Source organism: Ahaetulla prasina, chromosome 4 (assembly GCF_028640845.1).
Source record: "Ahaetulla prasina isolate Xishuangbanna chromosome 4, ASM2864084v1, whole genome shotgun sequence".
NCBI classification, from domain to species: Eukaryota; Metazoa; Chordata; class Lepidosauria; order Squamata; family Colubridae; genus Ahaetulla; species Ahaetulla prasina.
The window spans coordinates 118,060,470-118,085,278 of NC_080542.1; the positions used below are offsets into that span (position 1 = coordinate 118,060,470).

The window sequence follows — 24,809 nt, forward strand, 5'->3', positions numbered from 1 at the left end:
ACAGCGACCGAGAAACTAGAAATAACATGACAGCTACTGCTATCTGGTCACCTCCGCCTCTCCCCTCACCGCATCGGCCACTTTTATGTTTTACCGACCCCAGCCCTTCCCACAACGGCTCCCAATACTTCCTACCACTTTCTAATTTGGCGGCTGGAGGGTAGGGACAGAGCAGGCAGGCAGGCGGCGGCGGTGCATTGCGCAGGCGCAAGATGGCTCCTCGGACTTTCTGTGGCGGACCAGACGAAGCGAGTCGAGGGGGCGGCTGCTGGGAGTCCCGCCGACGAGGAAGAGCTGCCTTTTCTGCCGAAAGAAAAGGCCGGCCGGGCGCCAGCGATCAGCACCAGCTTGAAGCTCCTTTGCAGCCCCAGGAGTTGCTTGTTCAATCCCCCTGGTTTTTGCTCTTTCCTTCCCACCCATCAGAGTGGGAAATGAGGGTTGCAGGACTTGCCTCTCCGGCATGAACTGAATCCAGACCTAACACAGCAGGGCGGCTTTCCAGGTTAGGAAAGTTTGGCGGGCGAACTGAGTTCAACCAGTTCCTATCCCAGCTAATTGAAGCGCGACTGCTGCTTTTACATAAGGACTCAGGAGGAAACAAATCAACCGCGTGGTGGTTGAGGGAATATGGCTTGTTCAACGATCCCGCCAAGCCAATTCCCAGAACATGTTAAACGATGAGTTCCCACAGCTTAGCTAATTGTGCAAATTCGAATAAACTGTGTGGGCTGAGTTCGGATAAACATGAAGGTCTGGGTTCGCCGTTTGCTGAGGATATAGGCTAAGAGAATGTTCTAGGTCGCTGCAAAACTAAAGTATGTGCTCCCTCTATTCAGGAGGGCATTTATGCCCCCGATGGTTTCTGGCTGCAAAAAAGAGCGGGGGAAGGAGGACCCCAGATTTCTGCGACTCACGGGGAAGAGATTGTCTTTTCTGCAGGCCCCCAGGATGCTTGCTGTACGTTCATAGGAGAACAATTCCCATCCAATTCAGAGACTGCCTTTTAACTGAAACATTATTTAGCCAATTAACCCAGTTGCGGTTTGGCAGGGCACTCAGAACATAAAACAGACACATTTAGCTTAAGGTTTATTATGTGTTTATAAGGGATGCTCAATGAGTCTGGCAGTCAAGTTATTTTCTTTTTTTCCACTTCCATTGTTCTCCCTTGGTTTTTTTAAGGTTTTCCTTTACGTGCCCTTTTGCTTCATTGTTTCTAGTTCCTTGCCTTTCCTTTCCTTGTCTTTCTTTTCCTTGTCTTTCCTTTCCTTGCCTTTCCTGTCTTATCTATTCTTTTCTCCACTCCTTTTTTCCTTTCACAATTTTCTTTCACACACTCTCGCATTTTTTCAACCAAATGTGATCGCATAGATCTTTGCTGAATAGTGTTGGGCAGCGGAGGTGAGAGACAAGAGGTCTCCTTTGGTGCTTGAGAGTACCTGGGTGAATTAGGTTTTAACTGAACCGAAAATAATCCCCTTCCAACTGAAACCCGGATAAAAGAAAATCAAGCGACAGAAAGGGGCGAAACTGTGGAATAAAAGCAGACTTCAGGGGGAAATTATTTCGATTTACTAGGCAAAAACTTTTGCCGGAAGAAAACGGCTCCATCCTTCCAGACAACGGCTCCAACCGTCCGCATGTGTGACATCAAGATTATAACATAACTTTCCCAGAGTAATGGACGGCTAAACAGATTCAGGTAGAGGCTGGGGAGAATCAGCCTCATGTGCTTCTCCAAACAGACTATTGTTTTCGTTTTGGGAGAAGAGAGTGAAGTCTACCAGGAATGGAGCGTTTATTTAAATAAGTATCCAGGTCGATGAGAAGGACTGCTCATTTAGGGTACTAAACCACAGGGAGTGGGAATGTCTTGGGGACCTATTCCCATCAGTCTGTCTCAAAATGACCTGGAGGACAAAGAGAGACCCTATCACCATCACCATGTAGTCTGAGTGTCTTCTCTTCCCCTCCTCCAGTCTATTTGATCGTAGAAATGCAAGAGGATTCCAACTCACGCCATAGGATTTAATTAAAAAGTGATGAATTCCCTAGCCAAGAAGTCCTAGTCCTAAGAATTTCAAAATATGCTTCATTTACCACTGAAATGTGAAATATAACAATTTCTTCTCTCTGTGTCTGTGTCTGTTTCTCTCTCTCTCTGTCTCCCACCCCACTTCTTGGCAGTTCCACTGTAAATATGCCATTTACAGCTTTCTTAACATGTTTCCATTTTACAGACTTGGAACTAAGATGAAAGAATACTTGGGGAAACTGACAAAACTGACAAAATCTCTTGCTGATTTTTAGGCCCATAACTTTCTACTACAGATTTTTATTTTATCTCAAAGTTTGGCAGTGGTTTTCACAATGATAAGGGGAAAGGATTTTAAATGTGTACAAAAGCACCTATTTTCTTCTTTGGAAGACTTTCAAGTGATCTGTCAGCCAGAGCACTGTGATTTGTAAATCAAAGTTTATGGCTTGACCTTTTGATAAAATCCTGCCAGTTAAAAGTTATTCCAGACCATGATTAAACAACGGTGGTGTCTTATAATTTACATTCAAATTAGTGTAAATTACATTGTGATTAGCAGCTTTAACTTGTTACAAACAGCACACATTCAAGCTGTAATATTAAATGCATGTGACAGAACACGTTTAGCTTAAATAGATGAGATTCGCTTTCAGAAATATTTGTAATATGGATGCAGTTTTCAGTAGTTATATTTTACAAAGAAATTTTAAATATTACTACCACTGGTTTTTTTATGGAAAGGTTTGACTTTTAGTTGGATCCATTTTTTGTCATATTTTAAGAGCCAGCATTTGGTTGTGTGTGCTAATCTTAAAAGCAAGAAGACTGTATAGACCGATAGTTTAGTCTCATTTATGTATTTATATAATCTTTATATTATTTTCCCCTTAAAATAGCTGAGAGTTTTCCAACAATAATACATAACTGAGGGAAAGGACTTACTTGCAGTGACAAACCAAAATCCTTTTCTTTAATAATGGAACAGAAAGGAATGTGGTCAAAACTACAAAGATACATATTTAAATGGATTGTTTCAATAATTTACTATATAAGATTGTATGTAAATATCATTTGGGTTATATGGGAAAAAAGCATTTTATTTTTCTTGTTCAGTCCATCTCTGTAGGTATATGTGTACATACACACTTCAATCACCAAGGATTATTTCTTTGCATGGAAGAGAATATAGTACATGAATCACCCTCTTCTCATGGGCTACTTTCATTTGGCCTTCTATGAAAATAAATATGGTCTTTAATTAATAAACTGAATTTAATAAAGCAGAGCCATCCTATGAAATTCTAAGTCATATGTACTGTATCTACATGGTTCTTGATTTCTTTTAACAGATGAAGAGAGAGGAATATGAATGTTTACATCACAAGAAATCAGCAGGTATATGTAAAAGTAATGATTTAATGAGTGTAAGCAAGACAAAGCATAGAATTGTGCTTTTTTTTCCTTTTCCTTTTTGCAGACTGGAGACAATAAAATACTTAGCTACAATATCCCTGTACAAACATGAGACAATAGGCATATAGGATAAACACCCTCACAAATATGTAACTGATGAGTGAAGAACGGGCACATGAATGCACATACCACACAGACATTTTAACCAAAGCAAAGCACAAACTGAAAGATATTGGAGATTCAAGAGACTTACAATTTCAAGCCTTCCTTTCCCACCCACCCCTCAAAAAACCTGATACCTTCAGAAAACTATTTTGCAGAAAGGTTTCCAGGCAACTCATTTGTACCTGTTAATCCTTAACCAAGTTAGTACTGTACCATACACATACACATATATATTAAAACAAATTTTAAAAAGCCTTCATCTGAATTAACTGATTTCTTTAGAAAGAATGAATGAAAAAGGTTCCTGCATACTTTATGGCTTCTTATATGCATTCCTGTGCTTTTTGTTTCTGGGGGAAAAAATAACCACATATTCCAATACTTTCCCCTATAAAAGGAATAAAATTAAGAATAAAATCAAGTTGTTTCCATGTTCCTCCATTTTGCCCAATACCTCACTTGCCTTCTCCTCCTTGGCGTTGGAGGCAATTAATTACATTGGGTAAATGTAAAAATCCTGGGAAGCAGACAAGGCCCAAGAAGTCCTTTTCATATTGCCAATTGCTTCCAAGCTAGCAGAGAAGGAAACTCGCTCTCCTGCTTTTATGGCAAAGAGCTGGTGGCTGCTTTAGCAGGGCTCCCCCCACACCTGTCCCACAAAGCATCTGTCAGGGCTGAGCTAATGGGGACTTAGCCACCTTCATTGATACTGCATGAAACACAATATTTTCTATATAAATATAGCATACAATACTGCTTCCTATTTTGTCATACACTAATATGGCATTCTTCCACAAATTCATAATGCCATCAAAACCTTATAAAAAGAGCTTATCTTGTTTTCTTTCACAATTTCTTTTTTCTCAAGCCAGCCAGTAAAATAAGAGGCAATACCCGCTTTTAGGTATACAGGTGTAAATCTGAACATAGAATGTCTTTCTGTTCTATATGACATTTTTCTTCTGTTGTTTTCTGATCTTTCAATGGCTTCCTGCGCGAGGAAGTTGTGGATACAAACTATAAATCAAAATGGCTAATAAAGCAAATACATTGTTATTCACAGTGGTGTGGCTACATATACACATCTTTTTATGCATATTCAGTCTGGCATTTATGCATTTCGAGGTGGAGAAGGGGGAAAATCACTTGCTTTCAGTGAGATTCCCCAAAACAGCAGAACCTGGTTCATAATCTAAAAGATATATAGGAAATTAATCTGGATTTACAAAACTTTCATTTGTGATAAGCATCAATTTTTAGATTCCAAATTAATAAACAGAACAATAACGGGAAGCCCGGAAAAAACCCTCCTCAGATATTTGGATTGTTATCCACTGTTTTTCCATGTTGCTAGTCCTTAAGGAACAGTTTGCTGTGGTGGTTGTTTAATATAAAAAAGGTCCATCTCTTGTCCTCCCATTTAATTCCCAATCTTTATTTCTCTCTTATTAACCACCAGGCATAGACACATGTGGAATTTGCAACTCTAAAGCTTAATGGTGTGATATGATAGAGACATAGAGACTGGAGCAGAAAATAAGCCATAACCTCGGCACCCAGTCTTCAGAGTCAGAAAGGAGAGTTTATGCCAGTCAGCCAGAAGAAGTCGTAGAACAACCATTGATGGATGCTTTCCGGGTTCTGTTGGTAAAGGAGGCATGGTGGTTACCACTTGGGCTGCCGCTGGTTCCATTCATAGTGCTAGAGATGTGGGGGAACTGGGGATGGGGAGATTGCACCAGAGTGCTGGGGCTGAGCACGCAGGATGATGTGGAAGGAGCACCTCCCATGGGGCTGCCAGTTTTTTCACTGCCAGAGTCACTTTCCAGGTCCCCACTGTTGTGCAAGCCATCTCGCTGCTGGCCTCCTATTTTCATTCTCTTGCAGGTTTGTTGCACCCGGTACTTTAAAGGGAGAGGACCGTTCTGCCGAAGAAAGTCAGAAAGGAAACCCTTGTTAGAGAGTTTATTTTTGTTTTCCACCCCTCTGGCCCAACATGACCAAGACTTGGAAGGACTCTCAATATATTTACCCTTCTCCAAGTGTAAATGTAGGCTATATCCATTAGTGTGTAGTAGTCCTTCAAAGGCTCTTCTTCATACATGACATCAATCTAAAAAAAAAGAAATGAAATTACACTTCATTTAACATAGCATGGAGGTGTGAAAGACTATACAACTGCAATGTGGCATCAACTGTACTACCTTAATCAAACATCACACATTTGATCTGAAATTCAGAAATACATTGACTCAGTTAAGAAGATATTTGCCTTTATATCAAAGGTTTAGAATATGATGATTCAGGGAGACCCTCTGAAATCCATTCCTGTAGGTCTTTTATTTGCTGCTGTTTAATTCCAAAAGCAAGTGCACCAATTCTTTTCAACAGAATTAAAGTTGAAATAATGCCTTTAGCTAAAACTGTTTTATGACAGTTCTATCCCCTCAATGTCCCTAGGTCAAAAGTACCTGAAAAGCATTGGGTATGTCCATTTTGCTCCGGAGAAACTTCCTTAGGTGCATTACAGTCATTGCTGCAGGACAGCGTAAATATCTTTTGTTGTTGGCCTGGGAGGGGCATTTGGTTGAGACAACATTCAAAATCTAATACTAATGTTCATTCCAATATAGTAGACAGAAAGAGATGGAAACATGGTTAAAACTAGCAGCATGAAAACTAAATGTTCACTGGTGATCCAAAATCAATGAAGTAAAAAGGAAAATACATGCCCATCAGATTTTTCTTTTAGAATTTAATTCATACAAATTTTATTCTTTATAATGTATACACTAACTAACTAACTAACTAAGGGTTAGAATGTTTTCTAATTATTAAATGCCCTTGAATTGTAATTACTAAGATGGTATGTTCACTCTCTGCAGAATAACTGACTCTAGTATTTAAGGAAATAAAAAAATGAATGTTTTATTTTCTGAAAGAGAAATAAAAGTGCCAAGGAACCAACTATCTACTTACCTCCTCTTTGGCTTTTTCCTTCTCTTTGCTTCCTTTCCGTTCAGCTCTAGAAAAAGGACATATACTATAGTAGTAAAGAAAAAAAATCTATGAATATACTAACAAAGATAAGATGCTGCTTTTATAACTTACCTATTTTGGTCAAAGAACTCAATGGATAAGCTTATTATTTCATCATCTGTTATAATCCTTTTGTCTTCATCTGCAACTTCCCCCCTGTCTTCATTGGAGCCATTGGCAACTGCACAGAAATGTTCACAGTGAGTTACATTTTAAAATTCAAATCAGAAAGAGTATAAAAAACATCAGTCATAAGATGTATGTGTTACTACTAAAATTATTTCTGTAAATAAATTTAAAAATTTTGAATGTATCAAAACATTTATTTGCTGTGCAAGAGCACTGAAATGGTACATAAATTTTATAAAGTCAGCTTCTGCTTAGAAGGTAATTCTTTATAAAATCAAACTCAAATCATTTTTTACCATCAGCAGATGGATGAGCAGCATAAAAATCTCTTCTTCTTTTCATTTCATCTGAGAAAAAACATATTTTTGTTACTCATTTCTTTACACATTCTATTACTGAATTGGCTGTTCAATCTAATTGCTTACTTACTTTTGAAAAGACCTGGTACTAACTTGTATACAATGTCCTGGAGAGTTTTATCAGATCTGGAACATAAAATGTAATGTTAATATTTACAACTTTCCAGAACCAAAAACAGCTTGGTTGATAATTTTTAAACTTTTAACCAGATTTGAATTGTTTTATATAAGTTTTTAGATCTATGCTATTAATCTGCCTACATATTTTTTTTTGGTAGAAAGATATCAAATTAGACTGTCACCATTGTAAAAATGTAGGCATTTAATAAAAAGATGTAAACATAAAGAGAGCCAACTAAATAAAGATTTCTGAAAATAATTTAACTTTTGCATTTCTTTATCAATACTTTATATTTATAAAGCTCAATACTGAAAAAATACAGAAAATTAATATGCACACTGACAACGAGAAAAAAATGCAATTGTAAGTAGGAAAAGAAAGATAAAGGGAATAAAGATGGGCTTCTAATGTAGAAAAAGAAGAAAAGGAACTAATTGAAATGCAAGACAGATACTTATAGAAATAGTATAGTTGTTTCCTGAACTAACTTTTTTTTAAGATTTGCATTGGCAAGGAAGTTGCACTTAAAGAAATATAGTACATGAAAAGACAAACTATGACATAAAGTATTTAGTTGTAAAGTATTTTTCCTACCTTATGTTCAAAAGAGGCCTAGTTTTGTGAACTTGGACATCACAAATGGGACAATACTTGCTGGTCTCCAAGTAATGTACAATACAAGTCTTACAGACTGCAAGAGGAAAAAATATATAGAATAGTGCAGAAATAAGGTTACAAAACAGAATCAAGGCATGGTTTTCAGCTGTTATTTCTAACCCAGACCCTAAACAAAGTTTGCAGTTTCTCGGCAATAAAGGGCCATATGGTCAATGAAGGAATTTGGTCTTGTGGAGCAAACTTTGCTCCACCAGGGCCAAGGGACGGGAGAGTTGCCTGGCAGCAGATCCCTTTCCCCGATGAGAAGCAACCAAGCAGGACTTACAGGAGTGCAGGCACTCGATGATCGTGGTAGCATCAATGAAATACCCTCCGCAAATCACACACATGAGATGGGGGTTGAGCTCCGTAATTTTGATGCGGGTGGTGCGATGCATTTTGGTTCAATCCGAGGAGACTCTAAAAGATGTACAAACAAAGAGGAGCGTTTTAAATACCGTGGGGGAACTTTGGAGGCGCGGCCCAACACTTCCTCGCGGCTAAAAGTGGCCTTCTCTCGGGGAAGACAAACAATCAGGTTCAGGAGAGAAGGAGGTGCGAAGCCGCCGAGCGGAGAGCCTTAGCGCATGGAAGGGGCAGTAGAGGGGAGGTGTCCTTCCAGAACGCTCTGTCCAGCGACCACCTGTCCCTAGCCCTGAGCGGCGATATTCAGAAGGGGAGTTGCCTGGGACGGGCAGAGGGAGCCCCTCGGGGTACGATCCACTAGCCTTCTCCCTTCCCCCCCAGCGCTACCGGAAAACCGCAGATCGAGATTTGCAGAGGAGAGAACGGGACAAGCGGGAGGCGGGGAAGTGATCCTAGTGCAGGCGCGGACGTTGCTCTGGGCATTTCCGGCGAGAAGAGGGGGGTGGCGGCCGCGGTCGAAGCGGCGGCAACGGCGAAGGAAGAAGCAAGCAAAGAAGGGTGGCTGACTGGCTGTTGCCGCGATTGGGGCCCCCACCTCGGAACAAGGGCTGTTAGGCGGGGAGCAGCAGGCAGAATAAGATCAAGCCGGGCCCCAGGAACTGGTGCGGCTGTTAGCGCGTCGCCGCCGCCAACCCAAGAGGCTCGGGACCGAGTCGCCTTCGGAACCATTCTAGCGAGGGGGTTGCTATAGCAACTTACACTTACACTTGGCATTCTGCCACCACCCGGGGCGCACCAGGGGAGAGGGGGCGGGGAGGGGCCAGGCTGGGAAGAAGTGGCTTCGAGAGGAAACGCGGGGGGGGGGCGCGCGCAGGGAACAGGAGGGCAGGTTGGGAGGGTCGGCGCGGAAGAAAGGCTAGTCCCTTCTGGGGCAACAACTGCTGCTCCTGGGTAGGGATTAAGCAGGGAATGGTGTGTGTGTGGGGGGGAGAAGGACAGGCTGGGGGTACCGCTGTAGAAAGGAACCGGGATCGTGGCCAAGGATGAAACCCGGGGGAAGGATCCTGGTCGGGTGTTGCTGGCGGGGCCAAAATTCCTCTTCGAACAGTCCAATTGGGCGGGAGGACGCGTCGCAGGGACGGAAAGCAAGGGCGCCAAAAGCGGGGCTGGCAGTAGGAGGCCTCGAGGGCGGCTCGAGTCAGCTCTGGGGTCTCTGCCAGGCCGAAAGCAAGAGGCTCCTCCAGGGGCTTTCGGTTTCTCTCGGGGCCTCCATCCACGTCTGCCACGGGGAAGAAAGTGGTCACTGTTTCTTTCCCGTCTCCTTTCTTCGCCTCCCGGCTCCTGTCCGCAGCGCGATTCAACCTTAAACTCTCTTGGATCGCCAAGGCACAGAGTTAAATGTTGGCTCCTTTCGGGTTAGTAGAGACTTTAGAGGAGCGGCAGCCTTTGCCATAGACCCGACCCGGATTCAAGAGAGTTCTAGCACACCCATTGGGCACCCGTGGACATCCCGCCCTGGCAGTCCAAACTTGGCCGGCCGCAGATCCTAGGAATGTTGCTAATGTACCGTGGCTCTCGGGCTACAGCCGGGAAGTGAAGAGAGCAAAGCAACTCGGAGGAAATCCTAACGCGGGGCATGTCGCTCCACCGCCCGGCAAGGAAAAAATTACGGTGGGAGGGAAGGAAGTGGGAAGGTTATGCTCAGCCGAAAGAACAGGTTCCATTCCCGCAGCCGCGGATCTATCTGTTTTACTCTGAACACATAGCAATCGAGGCAAAACGTTCCGACGCTTCCGAAAGAGCCCCTAATTTCTGTCCAATGTTCCAAAAGCGCGAGGGTAGGTAGGAGCGGGATGGAGAGTATAACTAGGATCGCTCGCCAGAAAACCAGTTACCAAAACTTCACTTGTTCTATGTACCCCTTCCCCGGATGGAAAAAAGGGAAGGAAAGAAAAACAGAAGGAACGATGCCACTGCTGCGTGGAGGAAATTGCTATTTTTATCTTTTGGGGGGAGAAGTGAAGCAAAAGATATACAAGTCTGGAGTAGAAGGGGAAGGAGAGGTTCGATAACCTTAGCCTGAGAACTGGAGGTTGGCAAGAAAAACCGGAGTCTCCACCCCTGGCCTCTCCTGGTTCCAGAACAGTTTTCAGGATATGAATAAAGGGCATACTTCTCCAACTCCAACCCTTTAGCAGATAATTGGAAGTCCTCATTACTACTACCACCACCACCATCGTGATAAAACACATCTTATCTGTTCAAATTAAGATGCAGTAAATCCAGGATACTTTAACCAAAAGGTAGATTAGAAAGGTTCGAGCAATTGAGTGGACTTAAATTCTTTCCCAAGCAGTGAGGAGGCAACTCAATTCGTCAGAAGATGCAAACACATGTTTCAGAGAAATAGAGCCTCTGCCTAAGTAGAAGAGGAATTCAAATCAAGCGTGAAGCTTTGTTACTCAAAGCTTATTATTTATTACCTAAGTTACCCCCCCCCCTTTCCAGGATCTCTCTCAGACGTATCAACTGAATTCTTAAACCAACAATCCTGAATCAAAGCTACGGATCAGTGAAAGATGCCAGCAACTCCCATGCACTCATTTATATACACTCATAAACAAAACAGGCATCTGGTTACCCAAAGTACTAACTTTGGGATGAAGTAGGGGCTGTTATTCCCTCTGTTCTCTCCCTGAAGTCTCCCACCTCTTTACAATAATGGTATAGCTTTCTGTAGCCAAGACACGATGACCTTTAACACCAGATATTTTATTTTCAGCCCAGCCCCCTTCCTAGGCATGTATCCCACCAGGAAAACAGGGAGAGATAAAACTTGTTATCATTGCCAGCTGAAGCTTGGCGGCCTTACATGGTCAGCTTAGAAAATTATGGATAGTTAGGTGGATGGATGTTTTATAAATTAATAGGTTCTAGATACTTGAGGTGTCAATTCACCAAGGCTACCTAAAATAACCAGGTTTTCAGGGGCAGATCTGTAATCTGGTCTACTATGCCTGGAATTGTCATCAGGTGCCCAGTTTTGAAGGTGAAGCCTGAAGCATGAGTGACTCACAAAAGAGTGGCTCCATGAAATCTCAGACAAGAAATAAATAAATATGTTTAGTAGAACCCATATTCTCACCAGCTAAATCCCTTTATCCAGGGAATAGACCTCTCCAACTCAAAGACAAGAGCCAGTTCCTTTCTGGCTAGGCTGAATACAGTGGATGAGAAGGCACAACACCAACCAACTATAGCATTAAAAGTTCTAATTTACAGCGACCAGAGCAGAGAAATACACAGCTTCACAAATCAGATTTTCCCTACTCGTCTAAGTTATATATTTGGAATGCCAAGAAAGACTATTTGAAACAAACAAATATTTAATAGTGGGAGGCTAACAAAAACTCAAGTGGACAGTGGGGAAGGCTGTGGATCACATGATTAACTCTTCATTTGGAGAGAAAGGTTACTTGCAGAGAGAGAAGATTGGATTAGGTGCCCCCCCACGAGTTATTTCCCACCAGGCATTAAAACAACAAAACAAGGCGAGCTGTAGCAGGGTCTACTTTGTCAAGGCCGCGAGATTTTACACAAACTAAGTTTCTCACCCGGGCACCCTTAGAGCCAGGACCAAAACCATCACATCTGGGCTTACAAGATATTTCGGTTAACTTTCCCTTATTCAACCTGGAAGAATAAGATATGTGAGGGAGAGGCGAAATTTTGACTAAATAATAGAAAGCTGCAGTCGGAGTGCTTGCAAATTCTATTAACAAGCTCCCTCAATTATCCCGCATGTTCAATCTGGATATAAGAACTCCAAGAATTAAACACACGGTAACTTCTCTCATCGAAGCTAGATTTCCAGCGTCAACCTCCTCTCCTCTCTTCCAAAGCCCGGGAGAAACTTCAACATTTTAAACACAAATGCGAAAGGACACGCTAAGAGGGAACCGCCATCTTACCAAGCCATCTCACGCCACACAAGTGTTGGCCGAACTTAAGTTAATAACATTTCTCCGGAGACCTCCAATGGCTCAGAAAAGCCTCCAGCAAGACCGCAACCCCCCGTGGAACTCATCCCTATAAAATGGGAGCGCTAGATGGCTTTTGAACCCCCCGCCGACCCGTTTGTTTCGCAGGCGATCGCCATCCCATGACCCAGGCAGCTCAAGATTGCACGAAGTGTCTCTCTTCAATCGAAATCTGCCTATAAACAAAGAAGGCTGGACTGGAATGGCCAGTAGCAACCGAAAATACAAACATTCTCCTTCGGGGCTGAGCATCCAGGAGGGCTCTACGACCTAGCTCCGGTGGAAAGGGAACGAAAATTTGCAGGCGTTGGTTGCGGAATGAAACCAAGCGCCTGGGTTGCTACTGCCGCCGCTCCGGGCGCGCGCGCGAGGAGCGAACCGTGTGCGTGTGGCTGGAGTCGAGACTGTCAGCGGTTTTCCCATACGGAGAGCATGGGGACACCGGAGCTCCCCCTCGCAGCCTTTCAACCCCCCCTCCCCAAAACCCGCCGCCAAGTCTCCATCACCCACCGACCTCGGCTAGAAAGCGCGCCCCTGCACACCTACCCGCGGAAAGACGCTGCCGGGGGGCGACCAAAGCTGCCGGGAAAAGACAATGAAAGTTAAAAGTCGTTCAGCAGAAAATGAATGTGAGCCAAGCGGCCATCTTGAAACGAACTGCAGGCGCTGTCAGTTGCAATCAGCGTATTGCTGCCGCCGTCGCTGTTGCCGTCGCCGCCGCGCCGATCTCCTTTTAGTTCCCGAAATAGCCGGGAGGTTCTCCTTCGGGCCCGGTCCGAACCTGCTTGCCTTCCCCCTCCTCTTTCTTTCCGCGTCTCCTTTTCTCTCTCTTCTTTTTTTCTCCCTACCTCGCTTGCTCACCCTCCCTACCCCTGGCTGATGGCACTCTCCTTCTTTAAAACGCGTAGCTTCAGTGCTGGGCTCTTAAATTATTTCCGGCCCGTCTGGACTGCCACTCTTCCTCCTCCACCACCACCAGCCCATTGTCTCTCCGGCTTCCAAGCCCACTCCCGGCTTCGTCTACCGATCCCCCTCCGCCCTGGTCTTATGTTTTCCCTCTCCTGCCTTCCAGAGAGCCCTTTCTCTCTCCACTTTCCTCTTTGTAAAAATAATAATATGGAAATATTTCAATTGCATCAGAGTTGTTGCTGTGGAAGGAGCTGGCGGGGAGGTAGAGGTAGTGGAGAAGCGAGTGGTGGTGGTGGAGGGAACGCAGCAATGAAGGCGCACAGTGGAAACTGACACCGTAACCAAAATGGCTCAGAGTTCGCCCGCCCCGCCAGCGTCACGTGGGACTCCTCATTCCTTAAGGGTGGCCTGGGAATTAGTGTCGGTGTAGTCGGAGCCGTCAGCCTCCCTGTGACCCAATCCCGCGACTCGGACGCCTCCTCCCCCCCGCGTGCGCCGCCCTCCCCTCCCCCTCTCCCTGCCCTCCGCCTGCTCTTCCGCCTCCCCCCCACCCCCAGACACGCGCGCGCGCACATACTTCGCTAGTCCTCCTTTTTTCCGCGGCACTCACGCGGCTGTCTGTTCCACCTCCTCCCGCTCTTCCTCCCCCTCCCCGCCTCGCGCAGTCACTCACGCGCGCACAATGCCTTATTCCTTTCCTCTACCCCCACCCCCCGCTTCCAGCTTGCACACCTACCCCGCGCTACACACACACACACACGGCGCTCATTCCTCTCTCCCGATTTTACACGCCCTGTCACCTCGCGCGAGCAATCCCTTTCTCGCTTACACAAGGGCACGCAGAGATCTCCTTTTGCCTTTTTCCCCCTCTTGTTCTTGGCCAAATCTGCCCTTTCATACAAAACCGTACCTCCACCCCCTTCTTTTAAAGGCGTAATAAAGTGACGGCAACCACAGACAGACCTTTGGCTCCAGTCTCTCCACCCCGAACCTCTGCTACTGAAGCTGCTCTGATCCTTTCTCCTACACAGCCTGTCTCCCCTTCGCGGCGCGCGCGCGCGCACACACACACTTACACACAAGCACACACACACACACACACTCGCACACACTGGCTCGCGCGCCACATGCACATACATACACACTGAAAAAGGTTGCCCACCATTTTAACAGTATTGTACCCAGTTTCCACCTCAGCGTCTTTCCCCACAGCGTCTTCTTTGCCCCCAGACCTACTGTTTGTTGTCGCCCTCACCTAGACTGTCCCACAACACCGACCTCGGTCGAGCATTCTTCCTCCACCTCCCACGTCTTCCTGGGCAAGTGTTAAGACACCTCAGAAATGTTAGAAAGGCGGTCCAAATGGTGTTATAGAAGTTGGACTGGTAACCGGCAGCTGAAGCCGTCAACCCCGAGCTTCATCTCGGCCCTTCCACCTTCACTCCTTTTCCGTTAGAGCGGATTTTCCCGCTTTGGCATCTGACCGCGGATTCCCAGGTGCGCGCGACTTCTCCAGCCCCGGCGCAGATCCCCCTCTCTTCTGGCGCAGCTCAGCACTACGCCTCCCTTCCCCAAGTCCTTTACCTGGTCCAAGATTTCCGAGTCCTTTCTTTTCCTACTGAATCACACAACCTTTTCCTGCGAGAGAGATTCGGGCTTCTTTAACAGAACCAAACTCTCCCTTCTCCACACATCCGTCTTCTTTGGGGAGCGGATTTTCTCCCCCGAAAAGTCCAAGCCCAGTCTCGTTTTCCCTCAGGTGCCTGTTTTCTTTTCCCTTCTCTCTCATACTACTTCATCCCTCTTCCCTCCTCCGTTTTTTGCCCCTTCTCAAAGTGCCACGAACGAGTACTCCGGATTTTTTCCAGCCAATAAGGTGTAGTTTTATTTCACCGCCTCAAAAAAACCTCACTCTTTTTATCCCCCCCCTTTGTTTGTTGTGTTGAAATCCCTCGCGCGCACACACTCACACACACACTCTCGCAAGCCCCATCCAGCCCCTGAAGGTGCCCTGCCACACATTTTCTCGGTAATTTTTTTCCTGCCTTTGGACACGCCTTCTCACTTCCCGCCTGCTTTCAGTGTATAGATTTAGTTCACCGCAGAACTCTGACACCACGCGTCTCGTACACCTGATTCTAGAAGACTTAGTTAGGGCGGTCTTCCAAATTCCTCACACCTCCCTACACACCTTCGCAATTTCATCGCACACAATTATCACACTTCACAAAGCCCACCTCTGGGGTCCCTGGCTGTCTGATACGCATTCTTTGTCACAAAATTTTTGTGCTGTTACATTTCCTTTTCTCTTTTTGAACTAAGCAGAGGCACCAGTTTTGAGAGTAATTAGGGGCAGCATAGTCTAGCTGGTCTATTTGTCCTTTTGTGTCCATAAGAAACAACAAGAAGCTTTCCGAACTCCTCAAGATCTTTCAGCTTCTTCTGCCCAAGATTGAAGGACTAGGTTGTTAACACAATTGACCACTTTTTGAGAAGCAAGCAACCCTATAATATGGTAGGCATTCCCTTTCCTAGAAAGGTAGTATTTCCTTCATTTTGGGCAACTCTTTGTCTCGACAATTCTAATGTGCCACCATTGGAAACTGTTGGGGCTCCTGACTGACATCATTTTCGTCCATTTTGGTAGATCTCCATGGGATGCATATTGTAGGTTCCTGTGTAGATGAAGAGTGGAATGTTATTACAGGAAGGAAGCTGGCAGCAGAAAATGACCAAATAACAAAGAACTGTATTGGAGAGCCCTAGGATTAATCCACTTTTCTGAAAGATTTGCTATCAAACTCACTTGGAAGTTAATAAACTGCCTTGTTCCTCCATGCCTGGCAAGCATCCTGATAAACACTATCATTGTGTTGTCAACCATTTATTGATATTAAAAGTATCATCTCCAAGCAATCATCCAAAAGAAACTCTAATGAAAGAGGGCTTTTTCACTATGCCCTGACAATTTGATCCATATGAATGTGTTAATTTGGATACAATATTGTCACTCTCAGATCCTGCAGAGATCGGGGAAACTAAAGACAATGGTTAAAAATATATCCTTATATTCATCTCCAGGAAAATGATGGAAGGGGAAAGGAAATATTCCTGGAAAGCATTATTCCACATTGTGTCAAACCTCCACCAGAGAAGGAAATCCAAGTCAGGATCATGCTGTATATTTCACTGTACAATTCTGTTCAATCCAAGATTTGGTTTTGATCATTTGAATTTGATTAACTTTCAAATTCAGAGCAACATATGCAGCAGTCAAATGGAAAAGTAGGTCCCACCATTTTTATAGATTTTTCCTGTCTTGTATTTAGGTTGGGGAGGGAAGTATCTTAAGTGGGAATGGCTTAGCACTCTGAATGGAATCTAACTGGGACCACTATAAGGACATGGTCATCCCTTGATCACGATCTGACCAGAAAAAGTCTTTCCTTAATAGTCTTTCTTGATTTGTCACTCTCCCTCAAATGTGTTGGAATTTCAATCTCCATCATTTCCTGCAAACATATAGGCGGCTAGATATAAAATACAGTTGGAAGGCAACAATTTATGGAAAGCTGTCTAGCAAAATATGAACCAGAAAAGAGAGTGGTGATACTGAGCAAAATATTTAGTGAAAGAAAATCCATTATTCAAATGACCCAAAGCTTTCAAATGACCCAAAGTTTTAAAAAAATCCACTTTGTTCTTCCCATCCATTAAAAAAATCCTGTTAGGGAGTACAAAATATGAAGACCTTCTTGCTACTTCTGCTGCAGATGTGGTTCTCTCCAGATGCTCTGGACTTTAAACTTTCAAGGGTGGCTTGAGTTGGAAACCCAGAGTTGGAAAGTTTAGGCAAAGGCATTCTGTTGCTTGCACACCCTCATTGCTATGAAGATGAGGAGGATCATACTTTTCTCACTATGGTGAATTAATGGGACAACTGCAGTAGATGGCAGGTTATTCAAGATCCTTAAGAAAGCAACTTTTATGTGGCAGAATTGTTGTTGTTAAAAAGTAACAGAATCAGAGCTGGAGTATTGAGTTTCCTTCTACCTCCTTGCAAGCTACATTTTGTGCCTCAGAACATATTTTGTGAGTTAGGACTTTTTATATAGGGAGATTGTTCTAACTTGGTGGCACCACAGGATAATTCCTTTGCATCCTTATAGTTATTGGGATAATTTTCACAACTGTCTCCTCATTTAGATTTCCCATCTTCTCCACATAGCAAAAAGCACTTAGAAGATGGAAGGAAAAAGAGAACTAAGTCTTTGTGCATCCCACTCTCCAAATACACCAGACTGACGCTGGTGCCTCTCTTCTTGGTTAGGTGTATAATTAATAAGTTCAACCCACACTGACTTGGGGATAAGATTTTTTGTTTTGGGAATAACAGAGCCATGGAGACAAGACTGGTCATATTCTATTTATAGTCACTCAACTACTGCAATTCAGAACACTCCAACAATTTTCTATTTACAGAAATGATTGAATATTTAATAAGTCAACCCAAGTTAAAGGAGATGAATGAATGGGTCTTCTCAATTTTTCATGCAAATAATTCCAACATCAAAAAAAAGTGGGGGGGGGAGAAAACAGCAGGAACTGGCTTTCACCACATGAGGTGCAAGCAAGGTGATAACTTTATTACAGTAGAATGACTTTAAACTCAGAACTCTATACCTCTTTAACATGGGTTTTGTTGAGCAGGTCTTTTTGGAATAATGTAACTGCTGGGAATTCAATCCCTCCCAACTCATTATTATAATCAGATAAGACACACAAAATAGATTTATATTTTCATTTATTAGATGATAAAAGTAAAAAATGGTAAAATCAAAGGTATTTTTTAAAAAGGGCAAAACTGAACCATAAGCAGATATTTAAAAAGTGTATAGCTAAATAAAAAGATATGTTACAGTTAAACAAGCTCAACAGTTTTATTGCACACAAACTTGTAATGTTATCTAGAAAGTAAAAAGTCCATTTCTGTTTGATCAAACATATATCATATTTCCATTAAATAAAACCAAGAAAAAAGATCATCATATAGCCAAAGAAGCAAGCATTTTCTTTTCTTCTTCAATCCTGTTGATTGCCAAGTCTGTAATTATAGTTGAGTTGTTCTTTCTAGACTTTTAGCTGCATCTTTTAACTTTCCCACTAAATCCTAAAATATAGAATAAGAGCTTAAGAAAAATATTTTGCTGTAAATAACTAATTCTACGCAATATTAGAAGTTTTCTTTATACCAAAATTTCCAATGATTTAAGAATGCATTTTTGCCATTGATATTTTTAAGAAATACTGAAATGTCTTTATCAGAGTATATCATGAATGTGCTTTATCACATACAAAATAAAAGAGTTTAAACTAGGACAGATAGGTTGATAAATACCTAACATAAACTTTATTTTTCTTATTTATCAAATAACATAGAGAACAATATAAATTCCTAGTTTAATAGAATATAAAGAAGTAAACAATAACAACAATCTTCTGAACCTGTAATCCTAAAGATATCTAATATTACCCATTGAAACATATAGAATTTTTAGATAAATGTGATGTGATGTGTATGTGTGTGTTTACATACACACACACACATCCATTTTGAAACAATATGAAATTGTAGACTGTTGCTTATTTCTTAATTTCTCCGGTTTTGACTAATTTATTCTTTTTGTTATTAGTTATTAGCTAACTAATAAACTTACTCCTAATGCATGGGGTTGCAACTTCATATTATTAATTATTCTCAGATTAGTTGTTTTGATTTTAGAGTAAATTAGTTGTGGATAATAGGGACTCAGATATCAATGTAATTTAAATAAAGGCAAATAAGTCAAATTCCATGCTCATATTAAATTATATTACACATTCAAGTATATAACATAGGAAATGAAGTTCATCTAATTTAAAACATTTGAAACAGGTTTCACCTATTCTGCTAAAAATAATAGTGGTGCAGACACTTAATATAAATCAACTTGAAATCTCATATTGAAAAAGTAGAAAAACTAGTATTTCTGTAGCATTTTATATTTTGAAAGATGAGACAGATTGAAGTATTTTATATTTTTTAGATTTTTATAAGGTCTGGTACTACTTAGTACACAAAAAGTGAAGAATAAATACCTGTAATTGCTCCATAGAACAACTAAAATTAATGTCCTGATGAGATCTTGAATCATTATTCTAAAATAACAAAATCCCAAACATTAGTTCCTAATAAGTAACAAAAATTAAAACAATCATAATCTACTAATATTTAAATTTCTGGATTGATGTAATACCTCTACTTTTAAGGTCATCAAATAGGCAGGGCGATAATTTTTATGAAGTTGATTAGTCTAAAGTGATAAGACAGAGAGAAAAAAGTAAGTTTTGCAAATTAAAAAAATAATAATACACACTTTATTTAAATTACCTTTATTTGATATTCCAAACGCCAACAAACATCAGTTATATGTAGTGGACATCTGCCTATACTGAAACATAATGAATATCTGTTAGACTAAGATGTGTTGAACCACAAAACTGCTGTGGGATTTTATAGGTAACAAAGATCAGTAAGAGCAATGTATTAATTGTGGTTTCATGGACTAAGTTACCCCAAGATAACTTGTGAATATATTTATTACTTTTAAGATGCATCTGAAAGTTGGACGATCACTATAACTTCCTTGGACATACCTTCCCAATATGATTTCCAAGGTATCCTTATGTTTCTACAAAAAAGAAAAGGATAAAAATAAAGCATATAAACTACTACAGATTACACAAAACTTAATAGATGGTATTAAAAAGGATAAAATTTATTTGAAAACCTGATATTCAGTGCAAAATTTTTCAATTCTTTCTCTGTCAAGTTTACAGTCTTCCAGGTAGGTACTAAAAGGAAAAGTAAGATGTGTTAACTAGTAAATCTAATATAAATCAAACATATTTTTTTAATAGTTGAAGAGTTTTAGGATACCTTATAATAGATTGGTCAGCTTTTTGTTTTCCAGCTTCTATTATACAAGTAGTAGTTGCTGCATGGCAGTATTTCAATATTACTGGGTCAATATTTTTCAAATCTGGGTAATCTAAAAATAAATGAACGGTTGATGACATATTTCAGGAGGAGAATAGATAGATAGATAGGATGTCCCATATAAACACATATATATTATGCTCCATGCAATTATAGCAGCTGAGCAGACAGAAAGCTATTATATTGATAAAATGTACAGTTAATGTTCTAAACACAATATTGGGGAAACAATTTCTTTTCATAGCTCTCCCTTTATATGGAATTAAAATACTGGAATTTGAGATTCCTGTCATTTCAAATGTGAATAATTTCCCCAAGATCTGAAACATATTAGTTATTTTTATCAACAACTAGATCTCGATTTATCCCCAAAGAGCCAGAAAGTACAGCAGAAAGGAAAGGAACTCAGTCATTATCCCGGCAGTATCTCCTGTATTTTCCCACTCACTGCCATCCATTCCTTAAATTCTGGCAAACAGAATTTGGGAAGATTGATGAATGTCAGTAGACATTTATATTTTTAGAAAATTGCGATCTTCTCGCTCTGGAGGAGAGGAAGAGTAAATAAAAAGCCTTTTGCCAGCTAAGGAAGAGACTTTTCTCGAAGTCTAGATAACAGTGAAATTATTTGTTTATGAATGCAAGAGGGAATTAAGTGTGTAATTTCGCTTTTCTAACAATAGTGCTCAGAGTACCGTGCCTTTAATCCTCCCCCTTCACAGTTCAACTTTTCTGATTTTCGCCGCGTCCATTTAAGAAATCCGAACTGCTTTTCCAAAGTTGCAATTCAAACTAGCACCTATCGGAGGCCGCGCGTATTCAGCCTCAGCTCCCGCAGAGCCCTTCTCCAGACAAACGGCAAACTAGAGCCTTTTTTCTCTTGCGAGAGGCGGCCGGCCTACCCTCAACAAACCGCGCAGTTTGGCAAGCAGCTGACGGAGAATTTCAATTTGAAGAAACAAACAAACAAAAAATCGAGAAACAAAAGCATCAAAACAAATGAGCGGCGCTTTTCAGCTGCGAGATTAAGAACAATTAATTTATTATTGCCACTGAACAATTGGAAAGAATAATATCACAGCATCACATGATCACAACAAAGCCTACGGGATCCAGGTCTCAAACCCAACTCGGTGCTTTCCTCAAATATATTCACCGGCTTGCTGCTTTGATTTTTGCAAAAATTACTTCCGACTGTCAAATGTTTCTGGGAATGCCTCGCTGGAGCAGGAAAATTAAAAACAAAACAGTGGAAAACCAATCGAGCTCGGCCGCCAAGAAAGGCGAAGGAAACGGTCTCCAAACGGCATCTTCTGTCTCGGTCTGCTTTCGGGAGAGTGGGAGGCTTTGCCTTCGCTTTTAGGCCACCCATAAGCGAGAGGCACCCTTGCATTTTGCAAGGAAGTGACAACCGCAGGGAAATGGAGGAAATCAGCAACGAGAGTTGCAAAACCCCCAAAAAAACAAAAGGAGGGAGAGGGCGCAGCGCACCATCTGAGCCCGGCTCAGCGCGGGGGAGACTTCCTGCATTTGACGGGAAACGGCTGCGGCTGCCGCAGCGAAGCAGCCAGGCGTCAGGACTAGCTACAGAGCAGCACCGAAGCAAGACCGACCAGCCGTGCAGCCGCCACGCTTCCCTCGACAAGAGCCCAAGTAGTCCCCTTTCAGCGAGCAGCTCTCTTCCTTGCCGGCGGACGGAAGGTCGAGCCCGGGATCTAGCACTCACCGAAAACGGCCTCCTCGGCCTGTCCGCTGAGCAAGCTCTGGAAGGCAGCCTGGAGCAGAGCCTGGAAAGCTCGGAGCGAGAAGCTACCCGGATCAGCCAGGATCTGTAAGCCGCTTTGCACAGGCTCCGAAAGCTCCATTGTGAGCTGAGCTGTGACCTTCGACACGCCGCCCACGTGATAGCCGCGCTCAGCTGATCCTGCAGCCGAAGGAAAGCGGTGGCGGCGGCCGTTTGTTGCAGATCCGGATGGGTGACTCCGGCCCTGCTTCCTTGCTGTGGGCTACATATACTAAACCCTAAACCCTTTCCCTGCGATCCCATCTGCCCGTTTCCATTAAGCTCTTCGGTAGTGTTGTATTTCCTATCTCAAACACAAGGTCAGCCATCTTCCTTTTCTTCTTGGTGCAAAAGACTTGTCTGACTGCAGTATCTTACATTGTAAACCTTTTAAAAGGATCGTGGTCGCGATGCAATAGACGAGGAAGATCGAAACCTTAGTTTCGATTCCAATATGGAATCGGCCCGGAAAATGATTCAAACAGCGTGGCTCACGGTAGCTAGCTAGCTTTGAAGGCTGAATAGGTTCCTCCAAGCACGCAACAGGCCTTTTGTTTTTCGTTCTGCAACTTTGGAGCTGAATTTACGGGCAAACAATTTTATACCTTCAGAAGGGTAAAATATATCTTGCACCTCAAAGGACATTGCAAATAAAAAATGGTAACTGTCGTTAAATGCCTCCTTTTATTCTCTTGCGTCTAGCTGTTCTTATTTACATAATATTTTTTAATCTCTTTCATATGCTGGCAGGATGTCATAACCTACAAATCCCTTATAAATGGCCATATCTCCTTATTTTCTTTTCTCTGAATAATACAAATACTTTTGCTATCATTTATCATCGTCTAATAGATTGCAGCATTTGAGATTTAATTTTATGTAGAACATTAAGGGCAAGGTATTTTTGCATACAGTACATAGTTTTCTTGAGTTCACTCATACTCTGTAAATATTGAAACTTTATTGATTTTTTTTAATAAAGATATCATTCTATGATTGTATCCTGCTTCATATTTGTATTTAGGTTTACAGACAAAGTTAATTAATTCATATAATCAGTGAATTTAATACAGTAAGAAGTATGCTTGAGAATCGTGAGAAATCGTGAGAAATTTATGTTCAAATCAATCAATCAATCTTTCTCTCTACTTACCTATCTACTTATCTTTTGAAGCTGTACTAATTAAACTGTTATGACTAATTTAGTTGAGTTGAACATATAATTATGAAAACATTAAGGCAAGTTGACAGTTACATGTTTGATTATTTTTTATGAACCATCTTGATTGCAAAGATGGTTAGTAAAAATCAGATTATGAGGCATATTCAAGAGAAAATATTACCTGTTTCTTGCTAGAGTTTGAGTGAGTGGATGTGGAGTCACTTAAGTCACTTCTGTAAATTTCAAAGTGGATTTTTTTATTTGTATGACTACTCAGTTTGTTGACTTTTCAGCACTTAGCCAATCATGAAAAGCAGAGTGCCCTGATTGATATTTGGAGGGGTGGCCAAGGAAATTCCTTGATTGTAGGCGTTACTAACTAGGTGAAATGAAGAGGGCGGGTGGCAAAGTACCTTCAAGAAAACTACACCAATATGTCCATGACAGAACTTTAGTTAAAGAAAATATTTTTTGGTTGTAACTAACTAAACTAACTTTTAGAAGCCTACTGGTGAATAAATAAATTGAGTTATAAATAGCAGTATCTGCTATTGTGGATGTGTGAATTCTCATTTGTTTTTTTTAATCTTATACAAATCTCAGGTATCATTTCATCTTTGTTATTTGTTTATTTCTTCATATTTATAGTAGCCTTGTTATAAACATATGACAAGGGCACTGAATAAATGGGCACAAAATAATTTAGGCTGCTTTGGGGAGTCAACCCTGTTCAATTTAGTGGAACTTCTACCTAGTTAATTTAGTGATAAGTGTTTCATTAGTTTTGAAGGGATCATGGATTCCACCATGATTAGGATGTTCCCATGGCAACAGGTAACTCATTTTGCATTCCAAATCCTAATGCAGCTGTGGTTAATGTACCATTCAAATTTATAGTGATGCATGAATATATCTATATGTCTATCTGTCTGTCTGTGTATGTGTGTGTTTAAAATTTCATAGATATACCTGCCAATTCCCATCATAAATAAATCACAAACCCCCATGTTTTGCTCAAGCAAAATTTCCTTTAGATGTTTTGGTTTAACTTTCTGGGATTCAAAGACCTTTTGTTGCATTTGCATTATCCTATTTTACCAATATTGTGACTAGTCTCTACAATGCATACTGTCTCTTTTGTTTCATGGTATTGCTCTGCCTACAAAAGGAAAACCACAAGCCCTCCTTACATTATGACTACTACATGGAAATCCCCAGTAACATAATATTTAATGATACTTTGAAAACGTAATAAGATTGTTTCACATCCTAAGGTGCTTTCAGACAAGACTAAGGGAATAAAAATAGATAATGGCTGCATTTATTATTATTTAAAATTAACTATCAGCTTGCAGCCTGTTTTCCTCAGGGTAATTATAAAACAGAATCCATGAGTTTTTATTAAAAATACCGCATAGCATGAGCTGTTTAAACAGTGTGGCATAGCACATATCTGGGTTTTTTAAAATGACTCTTGATTCTTTGGTTATTAATAGGGAATTAATATTTCAGTAAATAGGATCTGACTTTCTAAGCATAAATAATGGCAGGGATTTTTTGTATTCAATTTTGGATTATTTCAATTTTTT

General features: G+C 41.6%; 2 protein-coding genes across 6 annotated transcripts; both read right to left on the reverse strand.

Annotated features, from left to right (window-relative positions):
• Positions 1 to 3,436: 3,436 nt before the first annotated feature.
• Positions 3,437 to 15,030, reverse strand: BMI1 (BMI1 proto-oncogene, polycomb ring finger). 4 transcript variants are annotated; one of them, XM_058181987.1, is made up of 10 exons: positions 14,821 to 15,030; positions 8,208 to 8,341; positions 7,859 to 7,955; positions 7,214 to 7,269; positions 7,081 to 7,131; positions 6,728 to 6,836; positions 6,596 to 6,641; positions 6,088 to 6,186; positions 5,649 to 5,729; positions 3,437 to 5,541 (listed from the first exon to the last, which is right to left on the reverse strand). In XM_058181987.1, the coding sequence occupies exons 2-10, from the start codon at positions 8,317 to 8,319 to the stop codon at positions 5,209 to 5,211; spliced, it is 984 nt and encodes a 327-aa protein (XP_058037970.1). In that variant the 5' UTR covers positions 8,320 to 8,341; positions 14,821 to 15,030; the 3' UTR covers positions 3,437 to 5,208. The 4 variants fall into 4 exon arrangements, with proteins under 4 accessions (XP_058037970.1, XP_058037971.1, XP_058037969.1 ...); XM_058181988.1 differs by lacking the exon at positions 14,821 to 15,030 and adding an exon at positions 14,492 to 14,757; XM_058181986.1 differs by lacking the exon at positions 14,821 to 15,030 and adding an exon at positions 14,200 to 14,306.
• Positions 15,031 to 18,023: 2,993 nt separating this feature from the next.
• COMMD3 (COMM domain containing 3) lies at positions 18,024 to 22,954 on the reverse strand. 2 transcript variants are annotated; one of them, XM_058181989.1, is made up of 8 exons: positions 22,002 to 22,949; positions 20,216 to 20,327; positions 20,067 to 20,130; positions 19,933 to 19,967; positions 19,667 to 19,727; positions 19,533 to 19,589; positions 19,375 to 19,434; positions 18,024 to 18,406 (listed from the first exon to the last, which is right to left on the reverse strand). In XM_058181989.1, the coding sequence occupies exons 1-8, from the start codon at positions 22,138 to 22,140 to the stop codon at positions 18,347 to 18,349; spliced, it is 588 nt and encodes a 195-aa protein (XP_058037972.1). In that variant the 5' UTR covers positions 22,141 to 22,949; the 3' UTR covers positions 18,024 to 18,346. The 2 variants fall into 2 exon arrangements, with proteins under 2 accessions (XP_058037972.1, XP_058037973.1); XM_058181990.1 differs by lacking the exon at positions 19,533 to 19,589 and having other exon boundaries at positions 22,002 to 22,954.
• Positions 22,955 to 24,809: the final 1,855 nt, after the last annotated feature.